This window comes from Rhea americana, unplaced genomic scaffold (genome assembly GCF_003343005.1).
Source record: "Rhea americana isolate MKP2758 unplaced genomic scaffold, rheAme1 scaffold_627, whole genome shotgun sequence".
Classification (NCBI taxonomy): Eukaryota; Metazoa; Chordata; class Aves; order Rheiformes; family Rheidae; genus Rhea; species Rhea americana.
This window is the reverse complement of record NW_028186787.1, coordinates 21941-48084: the sequence shown is the minus strand read 5'-3', so window position 1 is coordinate 48084 and position 26144 is coordinate 21941. Positions and strand designations below refer to the sequence as shown.

The 26144-nt window shown below is 52.0% G+C and overlaps 2 protein-coding genes and 1 pseudogene across 4 annotated transcripts; 1 reads left to right on the top strand and 2 right to left on the bottom strand.

The window, feature by feature from the left end:
• Positions 1-417: 417 nt before the first annotated feature.
• On the top strand, positions 418-17518 carry WASF2 (WASP family member 2). 3 transcript variants are annotated; one of them, XM_085320299.1, is made up of 9 exons: positions 418-610; positions 921-1074; positions 5099-5233; positions 5742-5895; positions 7047-7164; positions 8320-8450; positions 9851-10006; positions 11811-12331; positions 12820-17518. In XM_085320299.1, exons 2-9 carry the CDS (start codon positions 945-947, stop codon positions 12975-12977), a joined length of 1503 nt encoding a protein of 500 aa, XP_085176425.1. In that variant the 5' UTR covers positions 418-610; positions 921-944; the 3' UTR covers positions 12978-17518. The 3 variants fall into 3 exon arrangements, with proteins under 3 accessions (XP_085176425.1, XP_085176423.1, XP_085176422.1); XM_085320297.1 differs by having other exon boundaries at positions 418-618; XM_085320296.1 differs by having other exon boundaries at positions 418-711.
• On the bottom strand, positions 14292-15936 carry LOC146587020 (uncharacterized; annotated as a pseudogene).
• Positions 17519-23278: 5760 nt separating the features above from the next.
• On the bottom strand, positions 23279-24352 carry LOC146587018 (G protein-coupled receptor 12-like). The gene has a single exon (XM_085320293.1). The coding sequence runs from the start codon at positions 24350-24352 to the stop codon at positions 23366-23368; it is 987 nt and encodes a 328-aa protein (XP_085176419.1). The 3' UTR covers positions 23279-23365.
• Positions 24353-26144: the final 1792 nt, after the last annotated feature.

The window sequence follows — 26144 nt, the reverse complement described above, 5'->3', positions numbered from 1 at the left end:
ACGAGCAAAGAGAGAACTGTTTGTTGCTTCAATGTTTCGGCATGTTAGCAAAGGAGATTTTTGTTAGTTTGAGGCATTGACTTGCATGTGAAGGCATTTTCCTTCTAAAGCATAACTTCTGGACACTTATTTTTTTTGGCTTTGGGGGGTCTTTTTTTTTCTTAATAAGAAAGAACTGGAAGCTTGTTCCGACTGTTGTACAATCAACCTTGATTTCTTTCTGAGCGTGCTCTAGTCCAGCATCCTGATTAGAGCTCCCACAACGTTAACGTGCTGTAATGTGAAAACAATGGCGCAGTGTGAACCTCAGCCCCTGGGGATTTTCCAAGGGAAGAGGGGTGCAGCCTGCAGGATAAGGAACAGTCACCAGAAAGTTTCCTGGTCAGCTGCAAGCACTTCCTGTTGTTTCAGGAGAGCCTTTTCTGTCTGTGCTGCTAGGGAGGAGGGAGGCAATGTGCTTTGGAAGAGGCTTTTTTTTTTCCTTCTGTTTTCATTCTCTTGGCTTAAGAAAAACCTATTAATTGCAAGCTAAATATTTTGAAGAAGAGCTTGTAAGACTCGCCTAAGACACTGCGCCTGGCTGTGGAAGGAAGGAGACCGCTCAGGGGCGGTAAATGGGTAGGAAGGGAACAACGGCTGCGGTAATGCCAGCAGCACCTCGCTTGTGGGCTGAATGTGTAGTTTTCCATCTCTGCCTCTACACCTGAGCTGGTGGGTCTTTTCTGTTACCACAAGTAATAGAACAGCAGGATCTTTATTTCTGAAGAACCAGTTTTATAAGGGTGGGGAGGGGGAAAGAAGGCTTATAAATAAAGCCATTTGAGAGCAGGAAAAACGAACACCATGGCTCTGGTGTGCCTGGAATTTGCGGTTGAGTAATCCTTTCCTGTTTCTTTTTTGGGTTGTTTTTCATCTTTCAGAACAGTGCCTGAAGCAGGTCCACCATGCCGTTAGTAACGAGGAACATTGAGCCAAGGCACCTGTGCCGTCAGACGTTGCCTAGCGTTCGAAGCGAGCTGGAATGCATGACCAACATCACCCTGGCAAATGTCATTCGACAGCTGGGCAGCCTGAGTGAGTACCATGGCGAGCCTGCGCGTTGCCCTCAGGAGTCGCTAGAGCTCTTTATTTAGCTCCCTTTCTACTCTTGTGTTCCTATTTCTCCCCCATCTGCCTTCCCTGGGTAATGCTAAAATCTTTTCCTAAAGAAATCTGATGCTAATTTCATATCCCTGGTCCCACTGCCTTCCCGTCTAAAAGAAAATGGGGAGGGGGCGTGTGTATATGTGTTTGTGTGTGCGTGTGTGAAAGGCTGCAGCAAAACTGCAGATGGAAGGATGGAGCACAACTCGGGCTTGTAAAATGGGAGGCTCTCGGAGCAGCCAGTATCTTGTGTCAGAGAATGTGGCTGTAATTGCATGCGCTATTAAATGGAGCTCAACTGTGTTGAATCTACCGTGTGGCAGCAGTCTTATTTTTAATGAAAGGTAATTAAAGCACACTTGCAGAAGCCAGCCTGTTTGCCCATGCTGTTTGTTGTCTCATAAGACCCAATGTCCCCTGTTCGAACAAAGTATTGCCTCTGGGGCTTGGGGGGTTTTGGACTGCTCGTTCAAGCAGCAGCAGCACAAACTGTAACTGTGCCTAGCTCAGCTCTCCAGGGGGCTGACCAGTAGCCTTATAAGGGCCAGAGGGAAAATGGGGCCTACGTGCCATAAGAAAAATAAAGAGTTAATTGTGGTCTCTCAGGAATGACTCCTCGCTCTGTTGAAATGCTCTGGATTCTGATTAGCCACCTTTGCCCTTGAAGCAAGACTAGCAAATACTTCGATAATCAGATTAATGCATGGTTTAGCTTCTCTSTAGTGTCTGTGAGCCTTCTGCTTGCTCTGCAAAGTAGGCCCCTTGTCTTCTGGTGTGGTACGCGCGTGGCTGAGAAAGCATGGGTACAGTCTCTTTCCCTGTGTTTATTGCCAGTAGGTATCGCGTTCTGTTTGGTTGTAGAAATGTCACTGCACAGGCAAGACCAGTCTCTGCTCGCATTTKGCTGACCCTTGTTCCTAATTTGGGAGGTTTTGTATCTAAGATGGTTGTGGAGTGTAAGTAAAATCCATCTTGTGTGTGTGAGATGAGGAGGAGGAAGGCAGTAAAGCTGTGCAGTTCTCTGCTGCAGAGAAAGCTAATCTTAGTCCAAAGGCATGCAGCAGGTTAGTGTGACAGAGCCCCGGTACGATCCCTCAGGTTTAGACCTTCTTTGTGCAGCTCAGATATTCAAAGCTACTCTGCTTCTACCTCGTGAGAGAGTGAAGCGCTGGAAGCCAAATTGCAGCCTGGTTCCTTTATCGGGAAGGTGCCGAGGGATCCTCGCTCTGGGATGCGGGGAGGTGCGTGCTCCTGGACCAATCGCAGATACCTCTAGGAGAGTGCTGGAGGGGGAAACTTGGGAGAGCTGGATCTTACTGACACTGGCGTGCATCGCTGTGTAAGAGGGGAGTGAGGTGGGTGGGGAGGAAATGCTGAGCATTGTCCCTTATCCACTTCCCTAGGGTCAGTCATATTTTAAATGAAACAGGATTTAGGCTGACTAGGATGAAACACGCCTCCAAATGACCACACTCTTGTGTCCCCTCTTCTCCCCCCACCCTCATCTTGTCGCTGCTACTTTGGAAAAGAAATCCATTCCTTCCTCACACACTGAATATTACAGGAATGTAAAGCAGGTTCAGTAGGCTGTGACAGCCCTGTCAAGTGAATAATCAGCCATGCCTAGTGCACCACAGTCTCTTTACAAAGACGCAAACATAAATCTTGTCAAACTTTCATATTCCAGTGAGTTTACCCTTCGTTACTATCACAGCTGGTAGCACTTTGTGTAAGTCGACTGTGCGTTTGTGTGTGATTTTATAGAATCCACAAGCTAAAGATGGAAAGACCTATTAAATCATGCCGTCTATCTTCCTGCCAGTGCATGACAAAGATAATTTTGATTGTAAGCTGCACTTTTGCAGTCAAAGTAACTAAACCAGAGAACTAATCTCTGGCTTACCCTGTCTAAAAGTGTGCATGAAACACAACTGTATTTGAGATGCTGGATGATAACTTCTGTCCTGGTTCGCTTGCACAGGTGAGGGAATGTGGACTGTCCCTTCTCTCCCTCCGGTGTCAAGACCAGTACATGCAATGCTGTTTGTTATTTTATGCTTGAAATGTGCCACTCAGCACTGCAAACCAAAGACTTCGTTTTTCCCTAGTGCTTGTAGCAATTCCTTGTGAAATTTGTAAATGGTTTTCAGTTCTCATTAAAACRAAAACCAAATTACAACTTTTCCTTTTTGAGCTGTTGCTGGGAGGTGTCATGTTATCCTGTAGGTAAGCCTTTGCTCTCTTTGATAAAATAGGGCAGCTGGTCTGGTGCTGCTCTTGAACAGAGCTCCCTTCATGAAACCCAGTTTGAGYAAGAGCTCCCTGGTCCTTAGGTCTGCAGAAATAAAACCCTTTTCATGAGTTTGGAGGAAGCCGGTAGAACTTGTTACTGGAGCAGAAGTGGAGATTTTGTGTTGTGTAGGGGCGTGGAAGAAAGAGGTCAGTTGAAGTCAACTTCCAGCATTTGCATTCCACAAATGCTTCAAGCTGGCACTGCCACCAAAACGGGGGGAGGAGGTTGATTTTTAACCTGGCTTGTTCCACAGTRCTTGGCAGTGAGAGGAGCGCTGCATGGGAGTGCAAGCAAGTAGCTGATAYGAGAAGGGGAAGGGACAACTTCTTCTGGCATTGGTATCAATTTAGTTCAAAGTATTTACGCTATATTTTAGTTCAAAGTATTTGCATGACTGTGACATAGGGCCCTCAGATTGCCTTGCAGAGGAGACACTTGCTTTTATGATATGACCTATTGCAGACCACCAGATTTTCCGATTTGCTATTAAAGTCAGGCTTCCGACTGGTTATCCTCTCCTGAAGATTGAAGAGTATCTTTAGGAGTAACAGCAAATAGATTCAAGAACAAACTGTTGACTGTACAATGATGCAGTTCAAAAACCAGACTGCTTACTGAGAGCAACCTTGTTTTCAGCAGCTGTGGCTGAAAATGGTTCCCATTAGTAGGGACTCCATGGGAGCACCTTCACCGTCAGTGCCAAGGCTGGTTTTGATTAGTGTGGTTCCCAGCGTGATTTGGGCCCCGCTATGTTAGGCAATGCACAAGGGCAGAACAAAAAGGCGGTACTTGGTGTAAGTTCTTGTTCCTTCTTCCATTYCTCCCATCTCTGTCTACCTGGGGCCACCTCTTACTGTACATGTAGATTTTAAACTCTTAAGGACAGAGGACATCTTTTTGTTATGCTTGTAAGAGGTGTGGTGAGCTCCTGATCCGAGCCTCCAGGCACTCTTGCAGTCCAAACGATGGATGATGTTTGTCATGGCAGCCCACTGGGCAATCCAAGCTGTTACAGAGAGAATATCCCTGTTTGAGAAGTTCCCGTTTGGTTTTGATTTAGAGTAAATGTGAATGCATCAATTTTTCAGATGCTGCCACCTGAAGGAACAAAAGGGTCAGTGCTTTTGTGTGCGGTTGTAACTCAGGCTTCAGGATCAAGGACTGGGTCTGCTCTGTAGTTCCAGAGTACTTCGAGCTTGTAAATATGTGCCAGTTACCCTGGAGGCAGGCCTGCTGGAGAGTGGGAGCTTTTGAGATTCTCCAGAGCAATAAAAATCTAACTGTATTTGCTTGTCTAATAAACAGAACAGCAGAGAATCCTAAAGGACCTGCAGACCAATCCAGACTCAAAGCACTATAACATTGTCAGCCCTTTTTTGTGACTTTAATAATGACTTAAGAATTGTTTCTTTATAGCTTAAAGATGCCTTAGAAGGCTCAGGTTTTGGTGGAAGAGAGCATTGCCTTACTGGGTGTTAATCTCACCCCTGGCAAACATGACAACAAGCATGGTTTTSTTAAATGCAATTCATGGCTGGCTGGTGCAATGTGGAGCAGCAGTGGCAGGTTAATTTTGGTGGGGATGATTTCAGGAAAACAAGCTAGGGGGTTGAATGTGGTCTGATGTGGCTCACGAGTAATGCAGACACTTTAATATTCCAGGTAAATTTGCAGAGGACATATTTGGAGAGTTGTTTACTCAAGCCAACACCTTTGCCTCTCGGGTGAGCATTCTAGTCGAGAGAGTTGACCGCTTGCAAGTCAAAGTCACTCAGCTGGATCCCAAAGAGGAGGAAGGTAATGGAGTGGAGCACAGTCCTTGCAGTCCAAGCATGCTAAAGATTCTCATTGAGCCAGTGTGGTTCATGGCCCTAAAATGAGCCTGACACTGATGGGTGTTGGAATGTTTCCTCTTGGACTAAGAGGGACTTCTTCCTGAAAAAGCACTGTGCTGCTTACGTGTATAGTCRTTCTGGGCAAGACTGGAGTTGCTTGTTAGCAAGCCTCATGTGGAAACTGGCTCTTCGGCAGTTTGAGTAGCAGCATGCTTTTTGTCTTGGTCACAGTGGTTTGAAATCACAGCAGCAGCTCTCAAGAGAGCCATGTCTATGCAGCAGCAGATCTTGGCATGGCAAGATCTGAGATTTGCTGGGTTTCCCGAGAGATCTGTGGGAAACGAACCTGACCTTAAGAAGTGCTAGGCATGCCAGGAACTCCAACTGAAATCAGATGTTTGCTACTTGATCTGCAGTGTCATTGGCCTGGGTCAAGCTGTTCTTCACTTGCTCTCTCCTCTTTCTTACAGTCTCCCTGCAAGGCATTAACACCAGGAAGGCCTTCAAAAGCTCCACTACTCAGGACCAGAAGCTCTTTGACAGAGACTCTCTCCCAGTGCCTGTTCTTGAAACCTATGGGACCTGCAATACTCCTCCACCTCTCAACATCCTCTCCCCTTACAGGTAACACTACAGCATTTGCTTAGCCCCTTGCTCCATTTTGAAGGAGTATTTGTTCCTCCTAGCCAGCTGAAGCAGTCATTGCCTATCCATGAAGCAGTGTCTTGGACTGTTTTACTGAAATAGCAATTTCCAGTGGGAAATTGCATTTCTAAAGTGAGATTCACCAGGAAATCTCCATCTTCTAGATTATGTGAAACATTGCTTTTGGGGCTGTATGAATGAGCATAGCTAGAAAATTACATGTTTGGTTACCTGCTGTCGCTTTTGTGACTGCCTTGGGGCAAGGCTTGGCTGGCACTACATAAACATGCTAGGTGTTGTGCAGATGATGCATTTTTCTTGTGCTTCTCTGTAGCCCTGTGGCTCCTTTCCAGAAAGCCACAGTACCGACTGCAGAGYGTACATCTGTATGTGGCTCTCGCCCAGGTGGGTGCAGCAGATTCCTGTAGATCTGGAGGTGCTTTCTTTTGGCCTTCTGTGCCTGGTCTGAGACATCTGATGTGACCTACACTGTGGCTGTCTAACCAGTTCTCCTTAGCAGCCCTGCTGTGCCATTTCTTCTTGTAGATCAGAAGTAAAGGGGGTCAGAATACCGAGATTACTTTAGTCCACATCCATAAATATCTTTTGAACAGGTAAAAAGTAATTACAGATAGCTGGAGGCAGCTGTCTTCTGCCAGACGCGGCTGCACTGCAAAGTAGGAGTGTGTGTTTGTACTCGTGAGTTTCAAGGACGCTGCTGGTCTGATTTAGGGTTCCTAGGCTGGAGAAGGTTTTTTCACACCAAAAAAAAGTAATAAAAACAAGTGGGAGCTGGAGTGAGAGACCTGCTGCTCTCTTGGTGATTGTTCAAAGCAGTTGAGTTCTTCAGGTGCTGAAATCCAGAGTAATGGAGAGTTTGTGCAGGGGTGAAAGCAATTGAAAGTGGGAGAGTTGGGACAAGTGGATGGCTCTTGTGAGGCTGATGGTCTGCTGCCTGTTTTGAAATGGAGGACAGAGGTGAAAGCAGAATGTTTGACCTTCTCATTTCAGACTTTTAAACTGTTGTCTGGGGTTGTGCCTTACCTTTTCTCTATGCTTCAAACAAATGAATGACTTGGTCCTGTTTTGTGTGTGGTTTCTTTATTTTTTTCTTCCCTTCCATGTTCTAGGGATGATGGCAAAGAAGCACTTAAATTCTACACAGATCCTTCATATTTCTTTGACCTTTGGAAAGAGAAAATGCTTCAGGACACCAAGGATATTATGAAAGAGAAGCGGAAACATAGGGTGAGGATATGGGAGATCTCTGCCAGCAGAGGCATGTCAGGGGAGAGAAGGAGGTGGGAAGTGTTAATGAATCTTGGGGACTCAAAAGTTACTATCCAAAATTCAGACTTTAATCGTTTAAACTCTTTAGGGATTGGTTCAGTGTTTTTTGTTTTTTTTCTCTTTACTTTCATCCTCCCAAATTTAAAGAGGGGGGGGAAGGAAAACCTTAATCTGTTCTTCTAAATGTCCCCTTCTTGGTATAGTTGTAGTGGCCTAATTTGTAGTCTTCAAATGTAGCGCTCGTGCAGTCAGCAAGTGGGAAAGTTGCATCAGAGTCTTTTCTGCATTTCTGACATTGCACAGGGCTCTGTTCAGTGTTGAAGCAGTGCAAATACCCCTGCCCTGGTGCCTCAGTGTGTTGAGTCTGGTAATAAATTCTACTATGGAAGAGTAAAGGAAGGAGAATGTCTTTTCAAGAGTGCAAAAACAGGTCCCGATGTTAAAATAGAGTCAAGGAGGAGTCTTGACAAAACCATCTAAGCTGAACGCAGCAGGTAGAGTTCTTGATTTGGTTGCCTGGGGATTTGGAGCCATGTTCACCAATGCTGAAAGTTACATCATAAAAGAATCAGTTTGAACATATATTACTTAGCTTTCAAGCAACTGAGGTATTAAATATCAAAGCAGATAATGATTTTTTCCAATCCAAACAGCAAAAGATCGAGGGCATGCCAAAATACAAAAATGAAGCTAGCTAAAGCCTGGTTCTTTGTGGGAAGATGTCCATGTTGCACACCTGAAGCAAAGCACTTATCATGAGCCAGGTGCTGGTAGGATTTGGCAGTCTTGACACAGAGGTGAAAAGCTGAATTGATGAGGGAAACTGACCTTCCCCTCTGCCCTCAAGGTGATCATGCCAGAGTGCAATGATGGCATGGTGTCTGGGCTGTATGGGAGAAATCTGACACTGTCTTTTTCGGTGCTATCTGTGCTTTGTATGGGTGTGTCTTTGGAGCTGTCAGCAACCAGGAAAGTGAATAAAAAAAATCCCAGCCCTCTTTGAGAAAATATCTTTTCAAAACTGCTACAGGTCTGTCCTGATCTTTTCCATTTCCAGTGAGTTTAAAKCAAGGCTTTTGTTTGATTCTTCCTCCCTTTCCTTACCTCCTGTAGAAAGAGAAAAAGGAGAATCCGAACCGAGGAAATGTGAACCCACGGAAAATCAAAACTCGGAAAGAAGAGTGGGAGAAGCTGAAAATGGGACAAGAATTTGTTGAGTCAAAGGACAAACACGGTCCTGCTGGGTAAGCAAGCCTGTGGCTCTCTGTTCCCCTTGGTAGCAAGGGGGAGCGGGTGGGTGGTGTTGATTGTAATGCAGTTCACCCTGCTCTGCAGCTTCTCCAGATCTGCTGCACCATGTGGATCAATATTGCCACTAATCAGATTCTCCAAAGTAAATCCGTCTGGTGATTTAAAATTTGCTAAATAAATCAGRGAGCTATGCAGTTTAAACAAGGTGGCAGGAACAGCTTCAGCAGCAAGTCTGCTCTCAGCTGCCTGTCTTGTGGGCACAGAAGTGTTAAGAGCTTTGGCTCTCCACCCCGTCACAGTGCCCTTCTCATCACACCCAGACTCTGGGCCTTACGCTGAGGAGCAGGGTGGTGTTTCAGTGGTATTRTGTGATTGCTTTGTTGCATTTTGCAAACGGCTCTTCACACCCCAAAGCTGAAGCGGGGGCAGTCTCCATCCAAGTATTTTCAAGCTACAGATCTCTCTTTAGCGCTTCTGGCTTGGGAATTCATTTAACTTTTGACACTAGCTGGGCTGGAAGCACACTGAATTCCCTACAATGAACTTCTTGCTTGCTCTCTGCTTGCAGCTTCCTTTCATATATATGTATATATATATATGTATATATGTATATATGTATGTATGTATATTTAAAAAAAAAAAAAACTCTTCAAATCACACTCCCTAGCTAAAAATAAAACTAGCTTTTAGTTTAATAGGAGAATAGGTTTGGTTTCTAGAAGAGGAATCAAGCAGCACAACAGCACCCTTTTCTTGCTCCTCTGTTTTCTAGTGTAAATGTGTCCATGCATTTGAATTAATTTGAGGTCCAGAGCCTCCAAGACTGTTTCATTTTTTTTTCTTTTTCCCTTCTCTGTGGAGTGAACTCACTGAAATTTGAATGTGAGTGTAGTCTCTTTCTTCAGTACTGCTTCTGCTTTGGATAATTATTTTTAATGGCGTTACTGTTTCTTGGGTGCTTTTGAAAATCAAATGTGTGGTAGCAGTGAAAAATCATGAGAGCATTTGGGCAGTTTCTAACCAAAGAATTATACAAAAGTTAACTGCTAAAACTGTGCATGATTTCTCCTTTAGGATGCTTTGGGGAATAGAGATATTTTATAAAATACTGCTTTAACATTGTTGTTGTTTTTGTATGTCGTCTTGTTGTGGCTAAGATGCCACCTTAGGTTAGGTTCCACTGTGCTGGCAAAAGTCATTGCTACTAAGAAACTTATTTCTAAATCTTGTAGGTTGATCCTTTCACTTGGTTAATATTGCTGCTGTTTGTGGCCAGGTAGTTGCTTGGTCATGTTTTTTGTAGCCCTTCCAGGAGGCAAACCTCTTGTGCGGGGAAAATGAGCTTTTGATGTCACCTTTGACTCTATTTAAAACGTTTGTGGTTTTCTTTCAGGTACCCCTCTAATATGGTATATCAGAATGGCAGCATCGGCTCAAATGAAAGCATGGACGTGAACTGCTACCCGCCACCGCCACAGACTGACTCTATTGTGCCACCACCTCCTTCATTCCCAGATGACAGCCTGCCTCCACCTCCGGTGGAATTTAGGTAAGCCTACGGGATCCCTTCTGTCACCAAGGAGTAGTAGGTGGTGTAAAAGGATGACAGGAGACAGGCTGAGAGGGTTCAGCATAACTTCCTACCGGGTGTTGTATAGGATCCAGAATGCTTCTGTCTGGAGGGGATGTGCAGCTGTAGGCAGGGATGGAGTCACAGACGGAACAGCTCTCCATAAATTCCAAGTACCCTTGTTACCTTACRGGAGGGAAGAATGGGCTTGGGCAAGAACTGGAGCAGACTTGCTTTGCTTTCTAACAGAACAGAATCCCATTTAATGTTCTAGCTCCATTGCATGAGTTTGAGTAGTCCCTCTTTTCCAATACTGTAGTTCTAGAGTGTATAGACTTGCGTTCCTGATAGAGCTCTGCAAAGAACAGCTGCTTTTACTTGTTTCTTTTGTGGTTGCTGTTTGCCCTGTGATTTCAACAAGCATGGATGCTGAAGATATAGTTTCAATTTAAAGGACTTTAGCACACAACTGACTTCTCAGAGACTTCAGTGTGAGTTTGGAGCAGCTGCTCTGTATAGTGTGAAAGGGTGACTTTTAGCCAACTTCAGACAAAGGAATTGTGGTCCAGTGCTGGCTCAAAACACAAAGGTCGAAACAAGAGAGTAGCTTTATATTTTTCCTAAGGAGGGGAAAGAGGGGAGGGAAAAAAAAAATAAATGGAATAAAGAGGAAACAGAGAAAGCATATCTGATAGACAGGTCTGTGTTAGCTTGTCTCCATCTTATCCAAAGGCAGCAATGCTGCAGAAAAGGCTCTTCTGATGTGTCAAAGAGACCGAGCTCTCCACTTTGCAGTGTGTTCCTCTAGGGCAGAGCAGAGATGAGCTTTCAGATGAGGCTTACACTGCGTTCTGCAGTTGCTTAGATCTCTGCCTAGCCACAAAGATCTCCTGTCTCTGGTTTTGTTTTGGTGGTTTGTTTTTAAAGAACCCTGGGAGCTAGATTTGATCTCCAGTAGTCTGTCTTGGATCAGCACTGTGCACTGTTAAAATTTGTGACATTTTTGTGGCAAATGTACCTTACTTTGCTGTTTTGCAGTGCAAGGAGATGTCAATTTAGGGCTTCCTTTACATGTCCGTAGGATATTACAGTGTCTTCTGGGCAGTAGTGTTTTCCGATATGAAACAACTCCCATAAATGGGAGATTCAGTCATTCATGAATCAGTGTTTTCCTTAAGCACATGTTGGATCTCCATGTCTTTGTCTTCAATCCCTATGGCAAGCTATGAGACGTGGTTCCTACGCGCCAGTTCTAAGCCATGGAATCCAGTGAGGAGATCTGTTCCTAGCAGGTGTTGAGAGCATATGTTCTCCTGATATAACCACTAGTTCTTGTGCAATTTATGGTAGACATCTCTGCTTGGCATGTCATAAGTCTGACCTCAGCGTGGAGGGGTAATAGCTTAAATTGTTCCAGGAGCTCTTAAGCCAAGAGACTGCTCTGAGCTCAGATATGACGCCTAGCCTCTTGAGGAGAGGTGAGATGGCTCGTATCCTTGTCAGCCTGGGAGATGGGACAGATAATAGCATTTTTGCCATCCCCAGAAGCTTTCCTTTGTTCTGACGGTGTTGGCCAAAAGAAACACCATAGGAGAACTAAAACCAGGGAGTGAGATTTCAGGAAAACAGCAGTTAAAGCTGGAAATTGTTTTTTGTCTGGACTGCGACAAACACATATGATCTGCATTAAAACTGAGATTGTATCAATCAAATCGAGTCTCACAGCTGACAGCCTTATTTCTCTCTGTCTCTCTCTCTTCCCCCCCCACCTCCCTTACAACAGCTATCCAGTAGACAACCAAAGAGGTTCTGGCTCTGGAGGGACCAAAAGATCCAGCCTGGTCAGCCCAAGTCACCCGCCACCAGCTCCTCCGATYGGATCTCCCTCTGGGGCCAGACCAGGCTTTGCTCCCCCACCGGCTCCACCTCCGCCACCGCCGCTGATGGGAAGCAGTCCTCCCCCACCACCTCCCATGGGCTTCCCATCCCCGGGAACCCCACCACCACCCTCGCCCCCCTCCTTCCCTCCCCACCCTGAGTTTGCTGCCCCACCACCACCTCCTCCTCCTCCAGCGATGGAATATGCGAGTGTGCTCCCACCTCCGCTGCCCCAGACAGGCAGTGGGAGTGCACCACCACCTCCTCCACCACCGCCGCCTCCTGGCCCACCACCTCTGACTTCCAGTGGCCTGGATGGTCCCCCAGCCCCTCCTCTACCCTCAGACACCTCCACCTCCAAGCCCAAGTCATCCCTGCCTGCAGTTAGCGATGCCAGGAGTGATTTGCTTTCAGCTATTCGTCAAGGTAAGTAAGCTTTGTTTCAGCACCACTTTTCTCCTTTGCCACTGGGAGACCCCACAGTACCCTGCCTGAGAGCACTTGAGCTGTGTTACAGGCAGTTCTCTCACTACCCTGCTTCTTGGGTCCTATCCTGTGTGAGCTCTCCTTGTCTGCCCACCTTGATGACAACCTCACTAGGTTTTAATCCCACTATCTGTGTCTTCAGAGAAGGTAGTTCCAGAATTGGTGCTGTCCAGTTTTGCAGGTGGACTGAATGCACTGGTGTAATCCCTCGGAAGAGCGTTGAAACGGTTCACTTCCCATTTCACCTGCCCCCTTGCCTGTTCTGGCTGTCATTCACCCACCAGTGTTCTCCCACTGCGTGTCCGATATTTGTTGGCGGAAGACAGGCTGTCTTGCTTAGAGGAGTGCGTTGAAGGGTTGGCTGCTTTGAGACAGCAGGGTGACCGAGGCCTTTGAGTGATCCCCCTCTTTTGCCTTCTTCCCAACAGGCTTCCAACTCCGCAAAGTGGAGGAGCAGCGGGAACAGGAGAAGCGGGACGTTGTGGGCAATGACGTGGCAACGATTCTGTCACGCCGCATCGCTGTAGAGTACAGCGACTCTGAGGACGACTCTTCAGAGTTTGATGAGGACGAATGGTCGGACTAACCATGGTCCCATCCCCACCCCCCCGCCCTTCCCTCCTGGGTTTAACACCTTCGAGAACCAGGTGGCCAAACCTTCCATGTCTTCCTTTTTCATCCTGTAACCAAAGATGTGCCAAGGGTTTTGAGACAAGCACCAGCATATCTCCCCTCTCCCTTCCCCTTCAATTTTGGCAGGACTTTGTGCTCTACCTTTCCAAAAGGTTTCCTCATGGACGCTGAGGATGACTGTGTTGAGTTTTAGCTGGAGGGCATGTAATGGTTGCTTACTTAAGAGAGCTAAATCTCCAGCTTCTCAATCCACCAGGCAGAGCACAYAAAACCGCCCCATCTTAAGGGTCTTTTCAAAGTAAAGATGGATGATCCTGTTGTGGCCACATGGCCTTTCAGATGAAGGACATTTTCAGCTAGTTTTCTCRTTGCACCAGCATACAGTAGATGGAACTGGTTCTTCTTTCCCAGTGGATGCTGGTAGTGCTGCAAGAAAATGGGCTTTAAATGTCTGTTCTCTGCTGCATCCCACTGTCAAATGATCATTTTTTAGCAACAATGCACAATTCTCTCCCCCTTAGCCCCCAAGTCTTCTCAGACTGCCCTATGTCAGATGCACTTCCTAGCTCTGGAGTAGAGCATGCATTAGGTGCAATGTGAGGAGTAGCTTTTAAAAGCTACCTTTACCTTCCTCAAATCTCCTGGACTGCTTCTCCAAGTCTGCCAAAGGAGACTTGGACAAAAGGATGCAAAGCCCAGGCAGAACGGTTGCTTGGCTCCCTGCTGCAGGGTGAGCAGAGCCCAGCTGGGAGCTCTCTGTGTGGTCAGTGCTGAGCAGTGGCAAAACTTGGCTTAGCTGATTTCTCCAATCCATGCTAGGAGTGTTTAAAAAAAATGCTGAAAGCAGAGAGAGTGGGTGGAGAGGGGTTCTCTGAACACCAGGCACAGAATCAGGGTGATGGTTACAGGTGAACCTTCAGCTGGGGCTGAAATGCCTTGAGGTCTTTTTGGCCTTTTCAGGACAGTGCTGTGGTCAGTTTGGAAAGAGGTGCTAGAGGTGCTTTTCTAGTGGAGTGACTGTGCCCTTTACATAGGGACTTGAGCAGCAACAGAAAATGCTGGTATTACCCTTGCTGCTTCCTCTCTCCTACCTAAGGAGAGAAGTGTTTGTGCCTAAAAACATCTTGTGTGTGAACTGAGTTGCCCATCAGTTACAGCAAGCCTAACCTACATTATCTGCTTCCCATTGTTTTGTTATTATAGTTCATTAGTTTGATTTTAAGAAAGTATTTCTTCTAGCTAACCATACAAATTCCTGGGCTGCTCACTACAGATACAGTACTGGAAGGGGGAGAAAATGGGGAACTTGAACTAGCTGACCTAGGTTTTATTGCTGTTTTATATTACCTTACATAGAATATTAGCATATCCTGGAAGCCTAGATAAAAATACCCCAATGCTACAGATGTGCTCTTCATATTTTAATTTGGACTTGACTAACTATCTCAGTATGATGCAAGAAAGCAATTCCAAAGCCTTTTGGAGATCACGGCCCACCTATTGTGGGATGGGACCAGCAACATGTCCCATTGCGACCAACTCTCCAACTGCTTTGCCTTTTCTATTGTAAAGTATTTTGCCAATTTGTGCCTGTTCGTCATTTTTCTGGCCTGCCTCATTTAATGATGTTGCTGATACCTGGAATGCCAGGTCCAGCCCAAGGCTGCCAGGTTGCTGAAAATCTTTCTTGGGGTTTGATTGATGGTTTTCGTTTGCGCGGTTGAGTTCTTACTGATTTCTTGTGCGTGCGTGTGTGTGTGTGTGTGTGTGTGTTGGATTGTTTTTAATCTTTGACAGAGCAGATAATGGCCTGGAGGATGGGCTCTTCTGGAGGGTGGATCAAGCTGAGATCCAGTTTGACCCTGAGCATCATCAGGAGAGATTTGCCGGACCTCTACACCATTATATTTTGTTAGGAAATGAGCTGCTAGGCAGGATGCAAAGGGCATAGACAGTGAGGCATCATGAGGCTCTGGGAACATCTGAACAGTACTGGTTCCAGGTTCTGGAACARGGAACAAACCCCTCGAGTGCCAGTGAGCACTGGAGGGATTTGGAAATGCAAACTGGTTACTGCTGGAAGCTGGATAAGGYGGGGCAGAGGAGAATCACTGGCTCTGTTCTGCTCTTTCTGTGAGCATTCTTCTCTGGCTTCTCTTGGAGACAGGTTCCTGGGGTAAACGGACCTTTAAGCTAACCCAGGATGACAGCATTATCACACAGGGAAGTGAGGAGCTCACAAATGCCAGACCTGGGTTAATTTTAAATTGCCTTAACTAGACTTGGCCCTGGTTGTGAAAGGGGAGCGAGTGTTCCTGTCACGTGAAATTCAGAAAAGTGCCATATTCTCTGTGACCCAGATGGATGGTCTGTCAGGCTGGGCCATGCCTCGGGGTGGAAGGGACGTGGTTACCCCATGCGCTGCCTGTTGCACAACCGTGCTGTGTGGGCGATCGGCACGGCCATGGGTGGAGTCCGGTCCTCCGGCTGGCTCCCCTGCTCGCAAGGCCCTCCTGGCAGCGGGAGGAACGCTGCTTTGTCTGTGCAAGTTTGCCGTAACCACCGCGTGCTTTCAAACTTGCATCCCGAGGTGAGAGTCAAAGCCGCTGGATCCTAAGCAGAGGGGCTGTGGACAGGTGGGGAGGGTTTTATCTCCTTTGATCRCAAAAAAAGAGGATGAGCCTAGGTTGGAGACTCCTGAGAAACATCTCGGGTAAAATGGCATTCTGTGAATATCATTGCAAAATTGTAGAGCACTGGGCCACCAAGTAAGCTGAGTATTTCTTAAACCAGTAGGGGAAGAGGAGAGGTGCCAAAAACAACCTTTGCAAGACGGAACAGCTGTGCTCTAACGGCAGGGCTGCTGCTCCATGTAGGCCAAGGGCATGTGCCGGCCTCCCCTGCCATCTTTGTCGTTTCGTGCGTTAGCTTACTCCTTCCTCCCTTTCTGTGCAAGGYTCTTGGGTACGTTCCAGCTGCGTGGCACACTGGGGGAGCCCTGAGCGTTTCACGAAGCCACAGAGGGAGCTGGAAGCTGGGCTTCTCGCCCCTCTGCCTGGCTGCCCGGGGTAGCCCCTCTATTTCCATTTGAGCCCAGACCCGGGTCCGCGTGGCGGTGCAGAGCAGCAGCAGCCGTTTTACCTGTCCCAGAGCCGCTTGGGCGTGCTCCTTCCCTCGCGGCGTGCTGGGGCAGGTCGCCGTTGCCTCTCCTGTCTGGCCCTCATGTTCCTGGTTAAACATTCTCCCGGTGTCCTCGCCCGCAGCGCTCGGCTGCGGCTCCCGGCAGCCTCTTCCCCCGCCGCCCCTCCTTTCCGCGCTCGCAGGAAAAGCCTCGTCCCGGCTCCCCGGGCTCAGCCCGGAGCCTCGTCTGCAGCCGGTGACCTTCACTGCTTTCTCCTCTCCTTATCAGACCCAGAGCACCAGACCGGATCGAGGGAAGGGGCTGCTGGAGGTCCCAGATGACGGAGAAACTGTGCAGTGTGTCATTTCAGGGAAAGGATATTTTCARTCTATGAACTTATTTAACGTGCCTCTCCTGGAAGTACCTGCCCTTGACGGGCCCTGTGGCAGGGAGCTGGCTGCGCAGAGCCCGGCGTGGGGCAGGCGTGGGAGCCTTTGCAGCCCTGCTTGCAGCTGCCTTGGGTCAGGTTTCATTGCTGTTAGTTTTTGAGAGGTGCTTTTTTTTCTCTCTTTCTTTTTTTAAACAAAGCCTTGAAGTGGGAAGTGGATCCAATTTTTTTTTATGGCTGTATTAACATTTTAATTCACTTCAGAAACTAACCTATTTCTCTTCCCAACTAGAATGTCATAGAATTAGGCAAGCTGTAACCCTCCTGAAGTGCCTTATTTTCTTATATGATATATTTATAAGAGTAATTATTCCACTTGTGTCTTAAGGGTTTAATGCTGACCAGAGAGGAGAAGGTGGGAGGAGAGACAGAAAGTGCCCTYGAAGGCCCCAGCTGCGGGGTCAGAAGGGTGGTGGGGTCTGACGGACTCTCTCAGGGTGCAGGGGGTTACTCACTTTTAGACCAAAGGAGTTTCAGCAGTGAAACTGTGCTAAAACCTCACAAGCAAAATACTGTAGCGACCACAGACACTGGCACTGAGGTCGTTTCTTTTTTTTTCCTTCCTTCTCTACCCCTGCAAAGTCAACACAGATGGCCAGACTCTGCTGCCTTGTGTACATGAATGCACTGGGAATAAAGCTGCTGCCTTTGGTGGAGTGGGGCCCGGTCTGTACCTGTACATCTAGATGCAGACTCTGCTGTCTTCTGTCTTCCCTTGTAATGTCTGTCTGTATTTTTCTCTGTCGGTTGCTGTGTGTGCCAGGCTTTCCTGCTGCTTTTTTATTTTTTTTTTAATAATCGGCTCAGTCTCCCCTGGATGAAGATCCCAACTGAATTTTTTTTGTGATGTACTTGTAAAAAAAAATTTTTTTTTGATCTTTTTTAAAACTGTAAACTTAAACTTGATAAAAACCTTTCCATCCAATCGGTACCCATGTGTGTTACTCTGGACATGTATGGGGAGCCACAACACTCTCCTTAGTGTGCTGCGAGCGGCTGATCTGGGGCGGAGGGGCTGCTGTGACTTGTTTGGTTAGCAATTCCCCTGCCCAGGCGTGTTGTGTTGCGTGAGCAGCTTGTACCTTCTAACCTGAGCATCCCGTAGCGCATGTCGCAGGGCTGCTGGGCTGTAATTTCAGGAGATGGGCCACGCTCGGAGTTTTGAGGGCTCCAAGGCTTTGTCCCCTCAGCAGGAGCCTTGCACAGGTGTCTGGGCAGAGAGGTGAAGAAAAGCAGCTGGTCCCAAGCTGCCTTGCAGATGCCATCCATGCAGAAATCTCTTCCCGCACCAAAATGCAGCCACTGCCAGGACGAGTTGAGGATTATCGATGGTGGTAGTTAGCACTGCCTGCAATGGGGAACAGTGCCAAGGAAACGCTATCCAGGAGGAGCTATCAGCCTCCTCTGTGYGCTCTTCCTGCCATGCAAAATGAGCCTGCGCTCCATCTTGTGAGAGTGGCGCGGCTGTAGCTGGGGTGGGAGGAGGCTGGCTCTGATTTGCYTCCATTTAAGTTGTCACGGTCCCTTTTGCAGTTAGCCAGAGCAGTGACGGGTGGTGGCCCTGTCCCTTGTCATCAGATCTGTTGCCTGGACCTTGGCTGTGAGCCTGTTGCATGGATGTATTTCTTGACTGTTGCTGTAGAGCAACAACAGCATCTGTCCGTGCTCCTTGGTTCTGCCTTTGCTGCAAGCTTTGCTGGCCAAATTCCCCTGGCTTCCGGGAGACACCCGTGCACTTGCGCTGCAGCACTGTGCCTTTTCTTGGCTGACAGGAGTCCCTGGCTGCAAAACCTCATTAGCTTAACTGCCTTTGCCAGCTTCAGAGCAAGAAGCCCCTTTACTAGTGGTGGGGTTTGGAGGGCATGGGAAGGGGAGGTATCTCTTGGGCTTTCGAGCTCGGTAGTGCTGAACGTCCCGAGCTCCATCCTGAACACAGGAGGAGCAGCCTGGCTCCCTCRGCTTGCCTCGCTCTGAGCTGGGAGAGCGGCTCTAGCTTGCTTGGCTGAGCGTCTTTGGCTGTGGCTAGGGCTAACTTGCCATCCCTGCTTTTTGGGGGCACAAGCTAGCATGTGGCCCTGTGCTTTTGGCGTACAAGTCCTTGTGAGCCACCTTTGTCAACTGTCTTTTTGTCCCTCTCGTCGCCAGTGGCGTGTGAGCCTTCTTTATATTCCCAGCTGGTGTCTTGCTGGTTACTGAACGTGCACAAATACACCCCAAGACAGAGGAGAGCTCGGTCCCGGGTCCGCCTTGCGGGCAGGTCCCGTCGCCTGCGCGGGTAGCGCTGTACCTGCGCCGGGAAGGGGGGGCTCTGCGCTTCCCGCGCTGCGGCAGGTCGCTCGGCGCGTGGGCTGCAGCAGCGTGACTCATGCTTCGGGGGCAGCCGCCGTGGTGATGCCGGGTTTGTCCTGGCTGGGCTGAGTCGTGCCGCAGGCGCGGTGCGCGTGCAGACAGCAGGGAGAGCGCGGGGCACCGCGTTCCCCGCTCCACCTCGGCGGGGGAGCCGGGCAGAGCTGCTGCGACCATCGCTGGCGCTGGAGACAGAGCAACCTCCCGTCAGTCGCCACTCCTTGGGCTGGCGCTTGGTTCAGTGCAGGGAGGAGAAACCCAGCAAAGAGATTAATTGCGTGCTGATGCTCTCAGACCCTGAGCCCTTTCCGTGAGCTGCAATTTCCATCAGCGGAGCTGCTCGCAGCTGCGGGAGAGGCTTGGGCTCTGCYTGTGCCTTGGCACCCTGGCCTTGTCCAGGGCATTTGATGTGCCGGCGTGTCTGYCTCTTCCCGTGGAGTTCGGTGCTGGATCACAGCTGTCTGGGCTCTGSCTTCACAAGAGCCCCCGTCTCCAAAGACCCATTTAATTTTCTCCTTCAAGGTGGTGTTAGCAACACCCAGAAGACGCTGCCGGCTGCCTTGGACGAGTGGGCTGCGTGTCCTTTCCACCACTGACGTCAGCTTCTCTCCCTTAATTCCCCCTCTGGGACCAAAGCGAGTGCAGGCGCTGCCAGCTCTGATCAGCGTTAGCAGCCTGCTCTCCCAGTGTGTGGCAGCGCTCTGCGCTGCCAATGTCACCCCCTGCTCGGGCTGCCTGCCGTAGCCAGGCATCCACGGGCGCTGCGAGAGCGCTACCCTCTTCCAAGTCCCCGGGAAGCGCCCGCTGCCAGCCGCGACTCCCCGTTTCTCGCACGTAGGTGTGCCGAAATGGCAGCTCAGCCCCTGTAGAAATGGCTGACTCCTTCCCTCTCCATCGCTTTCCGTGCATGTGGTTTTTCTTTCTCTCTCTTTTTTTTTTCCTTCCCCCTTTGCTGTTGCCTACGCGGTTGTGTGGGGAAGGCAATCGGCTCCCGTGCTGCGGATGGCTTTATCTGTAACTCTTCCATCTGCTCACAGCAGCTCGCAAATAACCACGGGGTGCCAGAGGAATTATGTATTTGGAGCTCAAGTTTCTGCAGTCTGGCAGGGCAGCAGCTCTGCGCTGGGCTCAGCCGCTTCCACAAAGGCCGGCGCCTGCACGCGGAGGGCTTAAGGCAGCCGGGGCCGAGCTGGCGCTGCGGCGAGGGCCAAGCTAGCTCCTGCTCGCCTCTGCAGGCCGGGGCTGTGCCGCCCAGCAAAGCGGCGGCCCCCTCCCCGCGGCGCGGCCCCCCGGCCCCCCGTGCCGAGCCAGCGCGCGGAGCCCGGCCCCGGCACGCTGCCGCCCAGCGCCTGCCAGCTCCAGCCAAGAGCTCCCGGCGTAAAGTCACCTTCTGCCGCTGCTGCAGAAATAAAACGGGGAGCTGCTGGGTGCTTGGGGAAGACTCGCTTTCTGCCCTGCTGTTGCTGGCCGGGGCGCAGGGCTGCGCGCACCTATGGAGCCCCGTTCCCCGTGCGCGGCCGCCCTCGGCACGAGTGGAGCTGCAGCGCTCGGACTCGCGGCGAAGCCGCYGCTTTCCTGCTCCATCCCGGCCGGTGCCTCCCGCAGCCGCGACTGCTGCTGGCTCCGGGCTACCCTGTCCTGCTCGTTTCCTGCCTGCTCCAGCTTCCAAGGAAACAAAATCCCCCCGGCCAGGGCTGAGGTTGCTCATTTAAATTTAAGCCAGACCAGCAAGCAGAGCTGCTTAGCCCTCTTGGCGGCCTGGCGTTCCCATCTCGGGGGCCGCGAGCACCCTGCCAGCGGGTAAATCACGGGGAGCCGCGATGGCCCCTTCTCCCGCCTCCGCGTCCCRGCGAGGCGGCGTGGGCGACCGGCGGCTTTTGGCTCCATCGCGGGCAGGTCAGTCGGGTTTCGGGGGCCGGCGGCGGTCAGGGGTAGCGGGGACCTCCCTCCCTCCCTTCTCCGAGCCGGCAAAGCTCCCAGTTTGCAGCGCCGGGGTTTGAGATGAGCCTCGTTAGCGGGTTGCTAAGGGAAATCTCTCACCTAGCRGGGACCAGCCCTGGCTTTGCCATGGTTACTGCGAGCGCCGGCGCCCGGTGTCCTTGCTCCCGGCGAGGCGCCGGGGCTGCGACCGCGTGGCTCCGCAGCAGGCGGGTCGCTGCTGCCGGGCTCCCGTCAGCCTGGCGCCCCGGCAGGGGCAGTGGGCGCCCGGCACCGGCGCAGCCTGGGGAGCGACGTTGGTCGGCCGGGCTCCAGCGGGAGCCTGAAGCCGCGCTGCCAGGGGAAGCCTGCGRGATCCACTCTCCCTGCGGCCCCTTTGCTCCGCTCCGGCTCTCCGCTTCGCGTGGGGCAGCGATCATGCTGGCGGCGGCACTGGCCGCCTCTCCGGTCTCGTTTTGTGCCCCCAAGGCCAGGCCCTTGGCTGTCCCCGCTGCCCGGGCCGCTCCAGAAGCCCTGCCGTGCTCCCGCGGCACTGGGGTGGCTGCTCAGCGCTCGGGCACTTTCTCGGCCAAATTTGGCTTTTTTTAAAAAAAAAAAAAAAATCTCTGCATTCTGCTGCTTTCTTTTCCCCCTTGAAAAAGGGAACAGGCTGGTCCCTGCCGCCGGCTGTTTATCTCGGCGCTCGGTACCGCCTGCTCCGGCACCCGAAGGCCTGGAACAGCTCTGGGAATGGCTCCGGACTCGCTTGTTTGCATCCTGGGAAAGCAAACGCCGTGGAGGCGCCGGCAGGGCCGGGGCTGCCGCTTCCTGCGGCCCCACGTTCGCCCGGGGGTTTCGCGCCCCGGCACCGCGTGTCCTGCGGCCGAGGGCCGGCGGCAGCAGGCAGCACCCCGGGGTCTCGTTTCCCGGCGTTGGAGTTTCCCACCGGCTGGGTGCCGCGGTGGCAGGGACGGAGATGGGCACGGCGCTGCCTTTACAGCGGGCACCCGCCGCGGCGCGGCGCCCCGGCCCTGGGCAGCAGAGCGGGGACCCCRGGAGAGCAAGAGGGACCCGTGGGCAGCCCAGGTGCTGGGTCAAGCGCCCAGAGGGGACCTGCTGCTCCCTGACCCGGGCTGGGAGGGCAGCAGGGGGAGGGGGTGCTGGGGCCGAGCCCCCCGGGACCAGCCGCCCCAGTTACTGCTGCCGCCGTTAACCCCGCGTTTGCCGGCGCGGACCCGCGCCGCACGCTGCCGGGAGCGTTCGCGCTGGAGACGAGGAGCCCCTCCGTGCTCCTTCCCCAGGGAAAACTGCTTCCCGCTAACAGGATGTGATGGGTGGCGGGGGGGGGCTGTCACTTAGGATTTCTTAACCGGCTGCGAGGAAAGGAGCCAAGGAAAAGGCCCTTCGCTGGACTCGGGGCGCTGCCGGGAGGCATCGACCTGCTCTCGGCGCCCGCCCGCCGCCCTGCGCCAGCGCGGGGAGGAGACGCTGCGCCGCCCCCAGGACCACGCAGCCGCAGCCTCCAGCACAAATTACTTTTATTCCCCCTTGCCGTGGCTGTAAACAAGACCCAGCGGCCGCCTCGAAAGCTCACGGGCCACGCAGCGCCGCAGCGAGGCTTTTCCCCATCCGTCGCCTCCCCAAAGCGCCTCTTCGCATCCATCTCCCCCCCCCCCCGGCCCCAAAACGTGCAAAGCCAACACCAGCGCGAGGAAACGCTTTTCCCGGGATGCAGGAGGCCGCTCCGAGCGCGCCAGGTGGGACGCGGCTCTGCCCTGCGGCCCCCGAGCTTCGTTCCAAACCCGGATCCTCCAAGCCAGCCRGGTTTGGGGGCGCAGGGTCTCCAGCGGCATCTCCTCCCCCAAAGCAGCGAGCACTAGAGGGCAGCAGGTCCCAGAGCTGGGACAGCCATGGGGAAAAAGCTGGGCATGGAGAAGAGAGAATAAAAAAATAAAAAGAAGAATAATAAAAAAGAACTGCATGGACAGCTGGGATAAGAAGGAGGTGGATTTGAACCCTTCCTTCTCCGAGAAGTGATGAGTTTCCCCCATCCCCCCATAAATGTACAAAATATAATATGTGTGTGTATACATATATATATATATATGTACATCTGAGGTAAAATAAGGCTGTAAAAAAGCAAAGAGGAGCGAACAGTTTTGGTATCAATCACCTTAAAAAAATAATGCATCATAAATATTTTCAAAGAAAATATGAGGATCTCCCTCCCTCCCTCCCCTTCTCTCATGCACACATAAATATATATTATATTATGGATTAAAAAATACATTTTTCTTCTGTAAATTCAAAAAGTGGAAAAATAGAGGAAGAAAAGAGATTGTGTACAAAAGGACAGGGCTGGGAAGAGCTGCTCATTTTAGAGAGCTCTTGCAAAGTGCCTCTGGTTCTGGGGCAAGGGAGGGGGAAAACAGAAAATAGAAAAGAAAATACACCAACAAAAAATCAATGAGTGGAACATATGCAAACGGGTTCTGTGGTGGATGATGTGCTAGACATCACTGGGGGACCTGGACCGGAAAGGCATTGTGGAAGAGAAGCACCCACAGCACACAGTCCACAGGACTTTCTGGATCTCCTGGTTTCTGAAGGCATAAATAACCGGGTTGATCATGGAGTTGTAGGTGGCAGGGAGAAGGGTCATGTATGTGTAGAGGGCTGGGTAGCTGTAATCCCCCAGGAGGCAGTAAATGGCAAAGGGAAGCCAGCACGAGGCAAAGGTGCCCAGGATGACGGCCAAGGTGGCGATGCCTTTTCGGGTGGTGACGTAGTGGGAGCTGGCCAGGAAGTGTCTCTGCACGGCGATCTGCTGGGCATGACGGCACACGATCTTGCAGATCTGCACGTAGAGCTGGAGCATCACTGCAAAGATCATGAAGAAAGAGACAGAGAGGATGATGAGGTGGTTCTTCGTCAGCGGCTTCACGATGCTGCAGGTGGAGTGGTCCTTCAGGCAGTTCCAGCCCATGATGGGCAGGAGCCCATAGCAGATGGAGGCTCCCCAGGTCAGGATCAACATGATATAAGTCCTAGTGACTGTCCTCTCTGAGTAGTAGGTCAGGGCATTGTAGAGGGACAGGTAGCGGTCAATGGTGATGGTCAGCAAGCTGCTGACACTAGCCGTGAAGGAGGTGACCAGGAGCCCCATCGTAAGCAGGCTGACTGCCTCCGACGGGATGAAGTAGACAAAGGCAAAATGCAGGATCAGCCCCAAGCCAGCCAGGAGATCGGCTGTAGCCAAGCTGCCAATGAGGAGGAACATAGGAGCCCGGAAAGCCGGGGTATAGAAGATGACCACCACCACGATGGCATTCTCGCAGGAGATGATGGTCCCTGAGATGCAGAAGGCAACGTCCCATGGGTTCAAGGCAACAGGTCGCACCACAGACTCCAGATCCAAGGAGCTGCTACTCTCGTTCCTGGCTGCGAACCAGCCTTGCTGGCCTCCAGTGGAGTTGTGGGGCTCTTCTTCCRTCATGCTGCTGGAGGTCGACCTGCAGGAGGGGAAAGTAAGAGCATCCCTCTGAGCACCTGTTGTCCACAGCAGGGACCTGCCTGAACTGTCACGGAGCAGCAAGTCCCCGGCCCACCCTGGCACTGCTGAGCTGAGGACAGCCCCGTGCTCCTGCCTCTCCTGGGCTTCCTCCATGAGCTGGGCAAGAGCAGTGTTGGTTTAACCTCCATATGTTTACAGCATGCTCACTGTTTGCTCAGACAGGGGATTTTTCTGGACAGGGTGTTTTGTTTTTCTTCTTTTGAAAGCAAAAAAAAAAAAAAAAAAAAAAAAAGGGGGGGGGGGAATGTAAAGGAAAAGCTTCTCAGCCTATCTGCTCCTGCCTGCATGCACTGCCCTGGAGCTGCCCGGGAGGGGTTGTGCATTGCACAGTTTTGATGGACAAATACTCCGGAGTGGGACTGGCCCTGCCACCCTCCTGCAGCAGCTCTCGGCAGCCCACCTCCCATCTGAGGACTTCAGYGGAAAAGTTACAGGGATAAAAAGCAGCAGGTGAAGGGGGGGGCAGAGCCCAGGCCAACCCCCCCACACCCCCCTCCCCAGCACCAAGAGCTCAGTGGAGGCACCTTCCCGGCCCTGCGGTGCCTCCCCCGATGGAGGGCTGCCCTTTCTGAATGGGGGGGATCAGGGCAGGCAGCACAGCCCCTCTGCCTGGGGGGGGCTGCCCCTCACCCCCCCATCCCATGGCTCTGCTCCAAGCCCAAGTGAGCTCACCCCCTTGCAAACCTCCCCCCCCCCGTGCCAGGCACTCACCTGCCGGGCGGCTGCGCCACGGGCCGGGCCGGGCCGGGCTGCGCTGGGCTCCCCGGCTGGGGGCCCGCTGCCATGGGCGCCGCCGAGTTATAGCGACCGAGCCCCGCCGGGGGTGGGGGGGGAAGGGGGGGACAGGGAGGCCGGGGGTGACTCACCGCCGCCCCCCCCACGCCCCGCTCGTCCCGCTGTGACGTCAATGGCACGCCGGAGCCAATCAGCCCTCCGCAAGGCAGCGCGGGCGCGCGCGCGCCGCATAGTAATCGCGCTGGGGATGGAGCAGCCCATTCATAAAAACAGCCCCCCCCTCACCCCCACTCCCACCGCGCACCGCAACCCACGCCCGCTCGCCCCCACCCCACCCCACTCCACCCCACTCCACCCCAGCCCCCCGGCGGGCTGCTGGGCTCGGGCCCCCGCTGTGTCCTTGCGGAGCCCTTGCAGGGCGGCGGTGCACAGGGAAGGGGGGATACCCGCCCCCTCCCTGCTCCCCCGCTGCAGAGGTTGTTCTGTTCCGGGGCTCCGTGTGCATGGGGCTGGGGGCGGCACCTCCGTGAGCCGCGGCTGGGGAGGGAGCTGCAGCCCCGCTCTGCAAAACTGCCTCCCGCCCCCTCATCTCCCTCCCCACCCCGCTGGCTCTGAGTCGTCGAGGGGYCGCCAGCGCCAACCCTCCCTGCGCCGGCAGGAGGGCATCGGGGACCTCTGCTTTCCGAGCTCCGCGAGGGCTCCCCGGGACCCTCGGGACCCGGCTTTCCCGAGCAGGCCCTGAATAATTAATTCATTGCCAGGCGAGAGCCGGGAAAGTCCGCCCCGGCCGGCGGGGCTGCGGGAAGGGTGGCTGGCAGGGATCCCTCCTCCCTGGAGGAGGAGGAGGAGGAAGGAGGGAAGGCCAGCCCTAACTGCCGTGGGGAAGATGTGCGCAACCCCCTGGGACCCTTCCAGGRTTGCCCTGCGCCCCGGTTCCTCGAAGCCTGCGGCGGAAGCGGGCGCATTTCAGGGCATTTCA